The sequence below is a fragment of the Heptranchias perlo genome, unplaced genomic scaffold (genome assembly GCF_035084215.1).
Source record: "Heptranchias perlo isolate sHepPer1 unplaced genomic scaffold, sHepPer1.hap1 HAP1_SCAFFOLD_505, whole genome shotgun sequence".
NCBI classification, from domain to species: Eukaryota; Metazoa; Chordata; class Chondrichthyes; order Hexanchiformes; family Hexanchidae; genus Heptranchias; species Heptranchias perlo.
In genome coordinates this window covers 144,789-157,098 of record NW_027139522.1, presented here as the reverse complement: position 1 = coordinate 157,098, position 12,310 = coordinate 144,789, and the positions used below count along the sequence as shown (strand labels likewise).

Below are 12,310 nucleotides of genomic sequence, written 5' to 3'. Positions count from 1 at the left end.
GAGAGAGGGGACTGAGAGACACCAGTCAGTGTACAGATATCTCCCTGAGAGAGAGAGAGGGGACTGTGAGACACCAGTCAGTGTACAGATATCTCCCTGAGAGAGAGAGGACTGAGAGACACCAGTCAGTGTACAGATATCTCCCTGAGATAGAGGGTACTGAGAGACACCATTCAGTGTACAGATATCTCCCTGAGAGAGAGGGGACTGAGAGACACCAGTCAGTGTCCAGATATCTCCCTGAGAGAGAGGGGACTGAGAGACACCAGTCAGTGTACAGATATCTCCCTGAGAGAGAGGGGACTGAGAGACACCAGTCAGTGTACAGATATCTCCCTTAGGGAGAGGGGACTGAGAGACACCAGTCAGTGTACAGATATCACCCTGAGAGAGAGGGGACTGAGAGACACCAGTCAGTGTACAGATATCTCCCTGAGAGAGAGGGGACTGAGAGACACCAGTCAGTGTACAGATATCTCCCTGAGAGAGAGGGGACTGAGAGACACCAGTCAGTGTGCAGATATCTCCCTGAGAGAGAGGGGACTGAGAGACACCAGTCAGTGTACAGATATCTCCCTGAGAGAGGGGGGACTGAGAGACACCAGTCAGTGTGCAGATATCTCCCTGAGAGAGAGGGGACTGAGAGACACCAGTCAGTGTACAGATATCTCCCCGAGAGAGAGGGTTCCGAGAGACACCAGTCAGTGTACAGATTTCACCCTGAGAGAGGGGACTGAGAGACACCAGTCAGTGTACAGATATCTCCCTGAGAGAGAGGGGACTGAGAGACACCAGTCAGTGTGCAGATATCTCCCTGAGAGAGAGGGGACTGAGAGACACCAGTCAGTGTACAGATATCTCCCTGAGAGAGAGGGGACTGAGAGACACCAGTCAGTGTACAGATATCTCCCTGAGAGAGAGGGACTGAGAGACACCGGTCAGTGTGCAGATATCTCCCTGAGGGAGAGGGGACTGAGAGACACCAGTCAGTGTACAGATATCTCCCTGAGAGAGAGGGACTGAGAGACACCAGTCAGTGTACAGATATCTCCCTGAGAGAGAGGGACTGAGAGACACCAGTCAGTGTACAGATATCTCCCTGAGAGAGAGGGGACTGAGAGACACCAGTCAGTGTACAGATATCTCCCTGAGAGAGAGGGGACTGAGAGACACCAGTCAGTGTACAGATATCTCCCTGAGAGAGGGGACTGAGAGACACCAGTCAGTGTACGGGGAGAAGGCGGGGAGGTGGGAGTGAGGGACACGGGGAGAAGGCGGGGAGGTGGGGAGTGAGAGATACGGGGGAGCGAGGCGAGGGGGGAAGAGAACATAACAGCACAAGAAATTGGAGCAGGAGGTGGCCACTCAGCCCCTCGAGCCTGCTCCGCCATTCTATCAAACAATGGCTGATCTTCGACCTCGACTCCACGTTGCCGCCATGTCCAAGAGAAGATGGCTGAGCGTTTTGGAGAGTGAGGCTCCCTCTTTCTCCCAGCAGGATCTGACGGGCCGATCGGTGGGGACCTTCCAAAGTCAACAATCACCAAACGACTTTCCAATATTTTGCCTTTCAGCTGCTCAGGGGGTTCACCCACTCATCGACCCACTCGGGGGCAGTGGTCAGCTGACGAGGATAGCGTATCCTTCGGGGACAATACCCAATCACCTCCTCGGCCAGCCCGTCTCAGAACACGAGCTGCTCCGCCATCAAATATTCGGTGAGATTCCGTGGGCTTGGTTGGACTCCGTCGGGTCGGCGTTGCAGGGAGCCGGGGGTCTCAGAGAGGGGAGTGGAGGGGGGGTAGGTGGAGGTCAATGGAATTGGGCGTTGGATGGTTGTCGTCTCCTGATAGGTCTCTGCCTCGACTCCCTTCTCCCCCGTATCCCTCGCTCCCACCTCCCCGCCTTCTCCTCGTATCCCTCGCTCCCACCTCCCCGCCTTCTCCTCGTATCCCTCGCTCCCACCTCCCCGCCTTCTCCCCCGTCTCCCTCGCTCCCACCTCCCCGCCTTGTCCCCGTATCCCTCACTCCCACCTCCCCGCCTTCTCCCCGTATCCCTCACTCCCACCTCCCCGCCTTCTCCCTGTATCTCCCACTCCCGCCTCCCCACCTTCTCCCCCGTATCCCTCACTCCCACCTCCCCACCTTCTCCCCGTATCCCTCACTCCCACCTCCCCGCCTTCTCCCCATATCCCTCACTCCCACCTTCTCCCCATATCCCTCACTCCCGCCTTCTCCCCGTATCCCTCGCTCCCACCTCCCCGCCTTCTCCCCCGTATCCCTTGCTCCCACCTCCCCACCTTCTACCCAGTATCCCTCGCTCCCACCTCCCCACCTTCTCCCAGTATCCCTCGCTCCCACCTCCCCACCTTCTCCCCGTATCCCTCACTCCCACCTTCTCCCCATATCCCTCACTCCCGCCTTCTCCCCGTATCCCTCACTCCCACCTCCCCGCCTTCTCCCCGTATCCCTCACTCCCACCTCCCCGCCTTCTCCCCAGTATCCCTCACTCCCACCTCCCCGCCTTCTCCCCAGTATCCCTCACTCCCCACCTTCTCTCCAAGTTGACGCCAACCTTGGATCTGCTGTGCGTATCTCGATGGGAGGGCTGGATTGAGGGTGGGTGCATGATCTGAAGTGGGGGCCATTTCAATTGGGGTTTTGGGGCTTTAAAGAGGCTTGGAGAGAATTAGCCAGGGGTCCTGCTCCTGATCACTGAAAAGTATTTGTGTTTTAGTGTGTGTGTGTGTGTGTGTACACCAGTGTGTGTGTGTACACCAGTGTGTGTGTGTGTGTGTGTACACCAGTGTGTGTGCACGATTGCGTGTGCACGTCTGTTCGCGTGTATGTGTGTGATCATCTGTATGTGTGTGGGGCTGAATGGCCTCCTCCTGTTCCTTTGGTAACAGGCTCAAGGAAGCTGAACGGGCCTACTCCTGTTCCTATAGTAACAGACTCGAGGGGCTGAATGGCCTCCTCCTGTTCCTATAGTAACAGGCTCAAGGAGGCTGAATGGGCCTACTCCTGTTCCGATAGTAACAGGCTCAAGGAGGCTGAACGGGCCTACTCCTGTTCCTATAGTAACAGGCTCGAGGGGCTGAATGGCCTCCTCCTGTTCCTATAGTAACAGGCTCGAGGGGCTGAATGGCCTCCTCCTGTTCCTATAGTAACAGGCTCAAGGAGGCTGAACGGGCCTGCTCCAGTTCCTACAGTAACAGACTCGAGGGGCTGAATGGCCTCCTCCTGTTCCTATAGTAACAGGATCGAGGGGCTGAATGGCCTACTGCTGTTCCAATAGTAACAGGCTCAAGGAGGCTGAACGGGCCTACTCCTGTTCCGATAGTAACAGGCTCAAGGAGGCTGAACGGGCCTACTCCTGTTCCGATAGTAGCAGGCTCGAGGGGCTGAATGGCCTACTGCTGTTCCAATAGTAACAGGCTCGAGGGGCTGAACGGGCCTCCTCCTGTTCCTATAGTAACTGGCTCAAGGAGGCTGAACGGGCCTACTCCTGTTCCTATGGTAACAGGCTCAAGGAGGCTGAACGGGCCTACTCCTGTTCCTCTAGTAACAGGCTCAAGGGGCTGAATGGCCTCCTCCCATTCCTTTGGTAACAGGCTCAAGGGGGACGAATGGGCCTACTCCTGTTCCTATAGTAACTGGCTCAAGGAGGCTGAACGGGCCTACTCCTGTTCCTATGGTAACAGGCTCAAGGGGCTGAATGGCCTCCTCCCATTCCTTTGGTAACAGGCTCAAGGGGGATGAATGGGCCTACTCCTGTTCCTATGGTAACAGGCTCAAGGGGGACGAATGGGCCTCCTCCTGTTCCTATAGCAACAGGCTCAAGGAGGCTGAACGGGCCTACTCCTGTTCCGATAGTAGCAGGCTCGAGGGGCTGAATGGCCTCCTCCTGTTCCTATAGTAACAGGCTCAAGGAGGCTGAACGGGCCTACTCCTGTTCCTATAGTAACAGGCTCAAGGGGCTGAATGGCCTCCTCCTGTTCCTATAGTAACAGGCTCGAGGGGCTGAATGGCCTACTCCTGTTCCTATGGTAACAGGCTCAAGGGGCTGAACGGCCTACTCCTGTTCCTATGGTAACAGGCTCAAGGAGGCTGAACGGGCCTCCTCCTGTTCCTATAGTAACAGGCTCAAGGGGCTGAACGGGCCTCCTCCTGTTCCTATAGTAACAGGCTCGAGGGGCTGAATGGCCTCTTCCTGTTCCTATAGTAACAGGCTCAAGGAGACTGAACGGGCCTACTCCTGTTCCGATAGTAGCAGGCTCGAGGGGCTGAATGGCCTCCTCCTGTTCCTATAGTAACAGGCTCGAGGAGGCTGAACGGCCTACTCCTGTTCCTATGGTAACAGGCTCAAGGAGGCTGAACGGCCTACTCCTGTTCCTATGGTAACAGGCTCAAGGGGCTGAACGGGCCTCCTCCTGTTCCTATAGTAACAGGCTCGAGGAGGCTGAACGGGCCTCCTCCTGTTCCTATGGTAACAGGCTCAAGGAGGCTGAACGGGCCTCCTCCTGTTCCTATAGTAACAGGCTCGAGGAGGCTGAACGGGCCTACTCCTGTTCCTATGGTAACAGGCTCAAGGAGGCTGAACGGGCCTCCTCCTGTTCCGATAGTAGCAGGCTCGAGGGGCTGAATGGCCTCCTCCAGTTCCTATGTTCCGAAGCGTTACAGACCCACTGGGCCTTCCATTCACCCATCTTCTCTTCGGCCCCGCAGGCACACCGTACAGGGAACTGCAGGGCTCAGTGCCCGCTCCGATGTCGGCCGCGCACCAGCTCCAAGCGATGCAGGCCCAGTCGGCCGAACTCCAACGCTTGGCCATCGAACAGCACCAGCAGTGGCTCCAGGGGCACCACCACTTGCACGGAGTGCCCCTCCCCGGGCAGGAGGACTACTACAGGTGGGCAGGCTTCTCGGCCTAGCTAGGCCCCGTTTCAGTCACATGACCCTGCTCCGAAAGAATTTCTCACCAGTACAAGTGGGAGACTGAAGTACATCAGTGGGTCGTCCCAGATATAGAGTAAAGCTCCCTCTACACTGTCCCGTCAATCACTCCCAGGGTTAGATACAGAGTAAAGCTCCCTCTACACTGTCCCGTCAATCACTCCCAGGGTTAGATACAGAGTAAAGCTCCCTCGACACTGTCCCGTCAATCACTCCCAGGGTTAGATACAGAGTAAAGCTCCCTCTACACTGTCCCGTCAAACACTCCCAGGGTTAGATACAGAGTAAAGCTCCCTCTACACCGTCCCGTCAAACACTCCCAGGGTTAGATACAGAGTAAAGCTCCCTCTACACTGTCCCGTCAAACACTCCCAGGGTTAGATACAGAGTAAAGCTCCCTCTACACTGTCCCGTCAAACACTCCCAGGGTTAGATACAGAGTAAAGCTCCCTCTACACCGTCCCGTCAATCACTCCCAGGGTTAGATACAGAGTAAAGCTCCCTCTACACTGTCCCATCAAACACTCCCAGGGCAGGTACAGGGTTAGATACAGAGTAAAGCTCCCTCTACACTGTCCCATCAAACACTCCCAGGGCAGGTACAGGGTTAGATACAGAGTAAAGCTCCCTCTACACTGTCCCGTCAAACACTCCCAGGGCAGGTACAGGGTTAGATACAGAGTAAAGCTCCCTCTACACTGTCCCATCAAACACTCCAAGGGCAGGTACAGGGTTAGATACAGAGTAAAGCTCCCTCTACACTGTCCCATCAAACACTCCCAGGGCAGGTACAGGGTTAGATACAGAGTAAAGCTCCCTCTACACTGTCCCATCAAACACTCCCAGGGCAGGGACAGGGTTAGATACAGAGTAAAGCTCCCTCTACACTGCTCCGTCAATCACTCCCAGGGTCAGGTACAGGGTTAGATACAGAGTAAAGCTCCCTCTGCACTGCCCCGTCAATCACTCCCAGGGTCAGGTACAGGGTTAGATACAGAGTGAAGCTCCCTCTACACTGTCCCGTCAAACACTCCCAGGGCAGGTACAGGGTTAGATACAGAGTGAAGCTCCCTCTACACTGCCCCGTCAATCACTCCCAGGGTCAGGTACAGGGTTAGATACAGAGTAAAGCTCCCTCTACACTGCCCCGTCAAACACTCCCAGGGCAGATACAGGGTTAGATACAGAGTAAAGCTCCCTCTACACTGTCCCATCAAACACTCCCAGGGCAGGTACAGGGTTAGATACAGAGTAAAGCTCCCTCTACACTGTCCCATCAAACACTCCCAGGGTCAGGTACAGGGTTAGATACAGAGTAAAGCTCCCTCTACACTGTCCCATCAAACACTCCCAGGGCAGGTACAGGGTTAGATACAGAGTAAAGCTCCCTCTACACTGTCCCATCAAACACTCCCAGAGCAGGAAAGACCCCCAGGCTCAGAGGGAGGCGGGGGGTGAATCAGCCCCCGGTGGGGTTCCTGCTCCCGATCCCTGTCCAGTGACACCGGTCAGAATTTTATTTGGGGGGCGAGGACACGACCGGTGGGAACGAACGACGGCGCCGCCTTCACAGTTGAATATCCCGCCGACACTCGCTGCCCGGGGCTCACTCACGCCTTCAAGCCTCAGGTATCCACTCCCCCCCTCACCCCACAATGGCCCACCCCACCCCGGACCCCCCGACAGCGAGAGGCGGCCCCCCCTCGAGACATGGGGAGGAGAGTGCCTGTGAGATGTGTTTTGGTTTCGATGTAATGTACCTTCTTATCTTTTCATTTCTAGGGTTTGGGCGAACTATTTCTCGATGCGGAGGTGAAGAGTCCTCAGCGGATGAAACGGCCCCTCCAATGTTTGAGTAAGGACACTCTGTATCTAACCCTGTACCTGCCCTGGGAGTGTTTGACGGGACAGTGTAGAGGGAGCTTTACTCTGTATCTAACCCTGTACCTGCCCCTGGGAGTGTTTGATGGGACTGTGTAGAGGGAGCTTTACTCTGTATCTAACCCTGTACCTGCCCTGGGAGTCTTTGACGGGACAGTGTAGAGGGAGCTTTACTCTGTATCTAACCCTGTACCTGACCCTGGGAGTGTTTGACGGGACAGTGTCGAGGGAGCTTTACTCTGTATCTAACCCTGAACCTGACCCTGGGAGTGTTTGATGGGACAGTGTAGAGGGAGCTTTACTCTGTATCTAACCCTGTACCTGCCCTGGGAGTGTTTGATGGGACAGTGTAGAGGGAGCTTTACTCTGTATCTAACCCTGTACCTGCCCCGGGAGTGTTTGATGGGACAGTGTAGAGGGAGCTTTACTCTGTATCTAACCCTGAACCTGACCCTGGGAGTGTTTGATGGGACAGTGTAGAGGGAGCTTTACTCTGTATCTAACCCTGTACCTGCCCTGGGAGTGTTTGATGGGACAGTGTAGAGGGAGCTTTACTCTGTATCTAACCCTGAACCTGACCCTGGGAGTGTTTGATGGGACAGTGTAGAGGGAGCTTTACTCTGTATCTAACCCTGTACCTGCCCTGGGAGTGTTTGATGGGACAGTGTAGAGGGAGCTTTACTCTGTATCTAACCCTGTACCTGACCCTGGGAGTGTTTGATGGGACAGTGTAGAGGGAGCTTTACTCTGTATCTAACCCTGTACCTGCCCTGGGAGTGTTTGACGGGACAGTGTAGAGGGAGCTTTACTCTGTATCTAACCCTGTACCTGCCCTGGGAGTGTTTGATGGGACAGTGTAGAGGGAGCTTTACTCTGTATCTAACCCTGTACCTGCCCTGGGAGTGTTTGATGGGACAGTGTAGAGGGAGCTTTACTCTGTATCTAACCCTGTACCTGCCCCGGGAGTGTTTGATGGGACAGTGTAGAGGGAGCTTTACTCTGTATCTAACCCTGTACCTGCCCTGGGAGTGTTTGATGGGACAGTGTAGAGGGAGCTTTACTCTGTATCTAACCCTGTACCTGCCCTGGGAGTGTTTGATGGGACAGTGTGGAGGGAGCTTTACTCTGTATCTAACCCTATCCCTGCCCTGGGAGTGTTTGACGGGACGGTGTAGAGGGAGTTTTACTCTGTATCTAACCCTGTACCTGCCCTGGGAGTGTTTGATGGGACAGTGTGGAGGGAGCTTTACTCTGTATCTAACCCTGTACCTGCCCTGGGAGTGTTTGATGGGACAGTGTGGAGGGAGCTTTACTCTGTATCTAACCCTGTACCTGCCCTGGGAGTGTTTGATGGGACAGTGTAGAGGGAGCTTTACTCTGTATCTAACCCTGTACCTGCCCTGGGAGTGTTTGATGGGACAGTGCAGAGGGAGCTTTACTCTGTATCTAACCCTGTACCTGACCCTGGGAGTGTTTGATGGGACAGTGTGGAGGGAGCTTTACTCTGTATCTAACCCTATCCCTGCCCTGGGAGTGTTTGACGGGACGGTGTAGAGGGAGCTTTACTCTGTATCTAACCCTGCACCTGCCCTGGGAGTGTTTGATGGGACAGTGTAGAGGGAGCTTTACTCTGTATCTAACCCTGTACCTGCCCTGGGAGTGTTTGACGGGACAGTGTAGAGGGAGCTTTACTCTGTATCTCACCCTGTACCTGACCCTGGGAGTGTTTGATGGGACAGTGTAGAGGGAGCTTTACTCTGTATCTAACCCTGTACCTGCCCTGGGAGTGTTTGACGGGACAGTGTAGAGGGAGCTTTACTCTGTATCTAACCCTGTACCTGCCCTGGGAGTGTTTGATGGGACAGTGTGGAGGGAGCTTTACTCTGTATCTAACCCTATCCCTGCCCTGGGAGTGTTTGACGGGATGGTGTAGAGGGAGCTTTACTCTGTATCTAACCCTGTACCTGCCCTGGGAGTGTTTGATAGGACAGTGTGGAGGGAGCTTTACTCTGTATCTAACCCTGTACCTGCCCTGGGAGTGTTTGACGGGACAGTGTAGAGGGAGCTTTACTCTGTATCTAACCCTGTACCTGCCCTGGGAGTGTTTGATGGGACAGTGTAGAGGGAGCTTTACTCTGTATCTAACCCTGTACCTGCCCTGGGAGTGTTTGATGGGACAGTGTGGAGGGAGCTTTACTCTGTATCTAACCCTGTACCTGCCCTGGGAGTGTTTGACGGGACAGTGTAGAGGGAGCTTTACTCTGTATCTAACCCTGTACCTGTCCTGGGAGTGTTTGATGGGACAGTGTAGAGGGAGCTTTACTCTGTATCTAACCCTGTACCTGCCCTGGGAGTGTTTGATGGGACAGTGTAGAGGGAGCTTTACTCTGTATCTAACCCTGTACCTGCCCTGGGAGATTTGATAAAATCATAGAACCAGGGAAAAGAGACAGCACAGAAGGGGGCCGCTCGGCCCATCGAAGAACAACCATGGCGCCCATTCTAACCCCACCTTCCAGCACCCGGTCCGTAGCCCTGCACTTTCGGTGCGGGCTCAGGTACTTTTTAAAAGGTTTGAGGGCCTCTGCCTCTCCCACCAATTCGGGCAGCGAATTCCAGACACCCACCGCCCTCTGGGTAAAAAAAGGTTTTCCTCATGTCCCCTCCAAATCTTCCGCCAATTGGCTTAAATCTGTGTGCTCTGGTTCTTGACCTCTCCGCAGGGGGGGGAAACAGGTCCTTCCTATCCACTCTATCTCGGCCCCTCATAATTTTAAGGACTCTTACAACACCAGGTTATAGTCCAACAGTTTTATTTGAAAATCGCAAGCTTTCGGAGGCTTTCTCATTCGTCAGGTGAGTGTGGGATTCCTTGAAAATTACCGCATTTATAGTCAGAGAACGATGCCTGGTGATTACAGATAATCTTTCCAACTGCCCGTTATCAAGGCAATCAAAGGAATCGAATAGTGTTCAGACAGAGAGGCATTACATACAGGGCTACTGAATATACAAACGGCCAGAACCAAAGACAGAGAGAGAGAGAGAGAGAGAGAGAAAGAGAGAGAGAAATATCCGAAAGGAAGAGAAAGAGAGAGAATGCCCCGGAGCATGGTACATCGGCGAGACCATGCAGACACTGCGACAACGGATGAACGGACACCGCGCAGCAATCGCCAGACGGGAGGGTTCTCTCCCAGTCGGGGAACACTTCAGCAGTCAAGGACATTCAGCCACCGATCTTCGGGTAAGCGTTCTCCAAGGCGGCCTCCGAGACACACGACAACGCAAAATCGTCGAGCAGAAATTGATAGCCGAGTTCCGCGCCCATGAGGACGGCCTCAACCGGGATCTTGGGTTCATGTCGCGCTACACGTAACCCCACCAGCGGAAAAAAAAGTTATCTGTTTTTAATACAACGGGTCATTCTCTCTCTTTCTCTTCCTTTCGGATGTTTCTCTCTCTCTCTCTGTCTTTGGGTTCTGGCCGTTTGTATATTCAGTAGTCCTGTATGTAATGTCTCTCTGTCTGAATACTGTTCAATTCCTTTGATTGCCTTGATAATGGGCAGTTGGAAAGATTATCTGTAATCACCAGGCATTGCTCTCTGACTATATATGCGGTAACTTTCATGGAATCCCACACTCACCTGACGAAGGAGGAAGCCTCCGAAAGCTTGCGATTTTCAAATAAAACTGTTGGACTATAACCTGGTGTTGTAAGACTCCTTACATTTGTCCACCCCAGTCCATCACCGGCATCTCCACATCATGGCCTCATAATTTTGTGCACCTCAATCGAGTCCCCCCTCAGCCTCCTCTGCTCCAAGGAAAACAACCCCAGCCTGTCCAATCCAACCGCGAGGGGTTTCAACAGAGGAGGGACTGTTTCCAGTGGGCAGGAGGGTTGGTAACCAGAGGACCGCAGATCTGAGGTAGCGGGGAGGGAGATGAGGAGAAAATAGTTTTTGCTTCACGCGGGGAGTTGTTACGGTCCGGAACCCGCTGCCTGAAAGCGGGGGGGGGGGGGGGGGGGGAATGGGAGAAGATTCAGTGGTGACTTCCAATGGACGCGTACCTGAAATGGCGGAAAATTGCAGGGCAAGGGCGGGGGGGGGGGGGCTTACACAGGCCAGATGGAGCGAATGGCCTCCGTCCGCCCCGCGAGATCCTGATCGACCCCTCCCTTTGTTCTCTCGTTGCAGGCGTTTGAAGGAAGGAGGGAGAGAGGCCCCTGCCTCCAATAGGGGAGGCCATGGCGCATGGCGACGCCAGGCCTGGGCAAAGGCCTCCTGAACCGTGAGGGCCGCGATTCGGAAAAAAAAAAACCCAAGAAAAACCCAGGCCTTACGATGGACCAGCCCAGCCCGGCCCGCAAATTCTTTACTTTGACACCGCCGATGACGTCTCAAGGCGATGGAGGCGCCGAGGGTGGGGTTGGTGAGGGGAGGAGGAGGAGGCGCCCGCGGGCCTCGCCCCCTGACCTTGTCCGCCCCTCCCCCTCTCGGCCACCGTGGGAAACGAGCGATTTTATTTATTGAATGTCCCTTTTTAATATTTGCTTCTCCACGAACCCTCGCAGCAAAGCTCAGACTCTCGCCCTCCCCCATCCTCCCCCCTCCGCGGCCCCCACCAACAAACGCACCCCTCCCCTCCCCTCCCCGCCCCCCCCACCGACTTCACCTCGGCCCCTCCCGCCGACGACCGACCCCGCCAACCCCCTCTCCGCCATTCAAGTGCGGGCGCCGAACGGCCCACCGCGCGGCTCAGGCTTCGTTTCGGGCCTAGTTGGCCAACCTCGCGGGACGGACGAGCTCGGCGAGGGCCCACGGCCGCCCGCTCGTCAACTTCCCGCCCGGGGGGGGGGGGGGTGGGGGGGTGGGGCGGGGTCAGCAGGAGGAAGGAGGAGGCGAGACACCGAGTTACACCGTTCGAACGGCCTCCAACACACGACAGTGCGCTGCGGAGAGCAAAAATGGACGCCCTGCGCTCGTTCCCCTTTTGGATTCTGTGTAAATAAATTCCTTTTCTTTTCGCCCCCCCGCCCCCCGACCCCGCCAGCCCCCGGCCCCCGTTCTCCCTTCAGAGGGAAACCCCCGCCCCGATCTGTGTAAATGACTCACAGATTCCTGCTATCCCCCTGCTTATAAATACAGCTTTATTTTTCAAGATCTGTTTGTGTGCATGGGTGTGCGGCCACATTTACAATGAAAATTAACTGCTTTCAAAATAAAAAATACCTTGCTTTCGTCTCTCTCTCTCTCTTTGGCCTTCGTAGCGGGGTATAGAGGGAATGGGAGGGACCTCCTGATCAGAGGGTCGGTACTGAGGGAGGGCCGCACCGTCGGAGGGTCGGTACTGAGGGAGCGCCGCACTGTCGGAGGGTCAGTACTGAGGGAGCGCCGCACTGTCGGAGGGTCGGTACTGAGGGAGCGCCGCACTGTGGGAGGGGCGGTACTGAGGGAGCGCCGCAC

At 55.1% G+C, this 12,310-nt stretch overlaps 1 protein-coding gene across 1 annotated transcript; it reads left to right on the top strand.

Annotated features, from left to right (window-relative positions):
• The first annotated feature begins 1,402 nt into the window (after positions 1 to 1,402).
• On the top strand, positions 1,403 to 12,088 carry LOC137314436 (atrophin-1-like). Its single transcript, XM_067979783.1, has 4 exons — positions 1,403 to 1,718; positions 4,729 to 4,912; positions 6,739 to 6,811; positions 11,042 to 12,088. The coding sequence occupies exons 1-3, from the start codon at positions 1,403 to 1,405 to the stop codon at positions 6,770 to 6,772; spliced, it is 534 nt and encodes a 177-aa protein (XP_067835884.1). The 3' UTR covers positions 6,773 to 6,811; positions 11,042 to 12,088.
• Positions 12,089 to 12,310: the final 222 nt, after the last annotated feature.

Excerpts from the sequence above, each read along its gene's own strand:
- LOC137314436 (XM_067979783.1), top strand. The coding sequence starts at position 1,403 with ATGGCTGATCTTCGACCTCGACTCCACGTTGCCGCCATGTCCAAGAGA. Across the intron at positions 1,719-4,728 it reads GCTCCGCCATCAAATATTCG|GCACACCGTACAGGGAACTG; the intron begins GTGAGATTCCGT and ends TCGGCCCCGCAG. Across the intron at positions 4,913-6,738 it reads GGGCAGGAGGACTACTACAG|GGTTTGGGCGAACTATTTCT; the intron begins GTGGGCAGGCTT and ends TTTCATTTCTAG.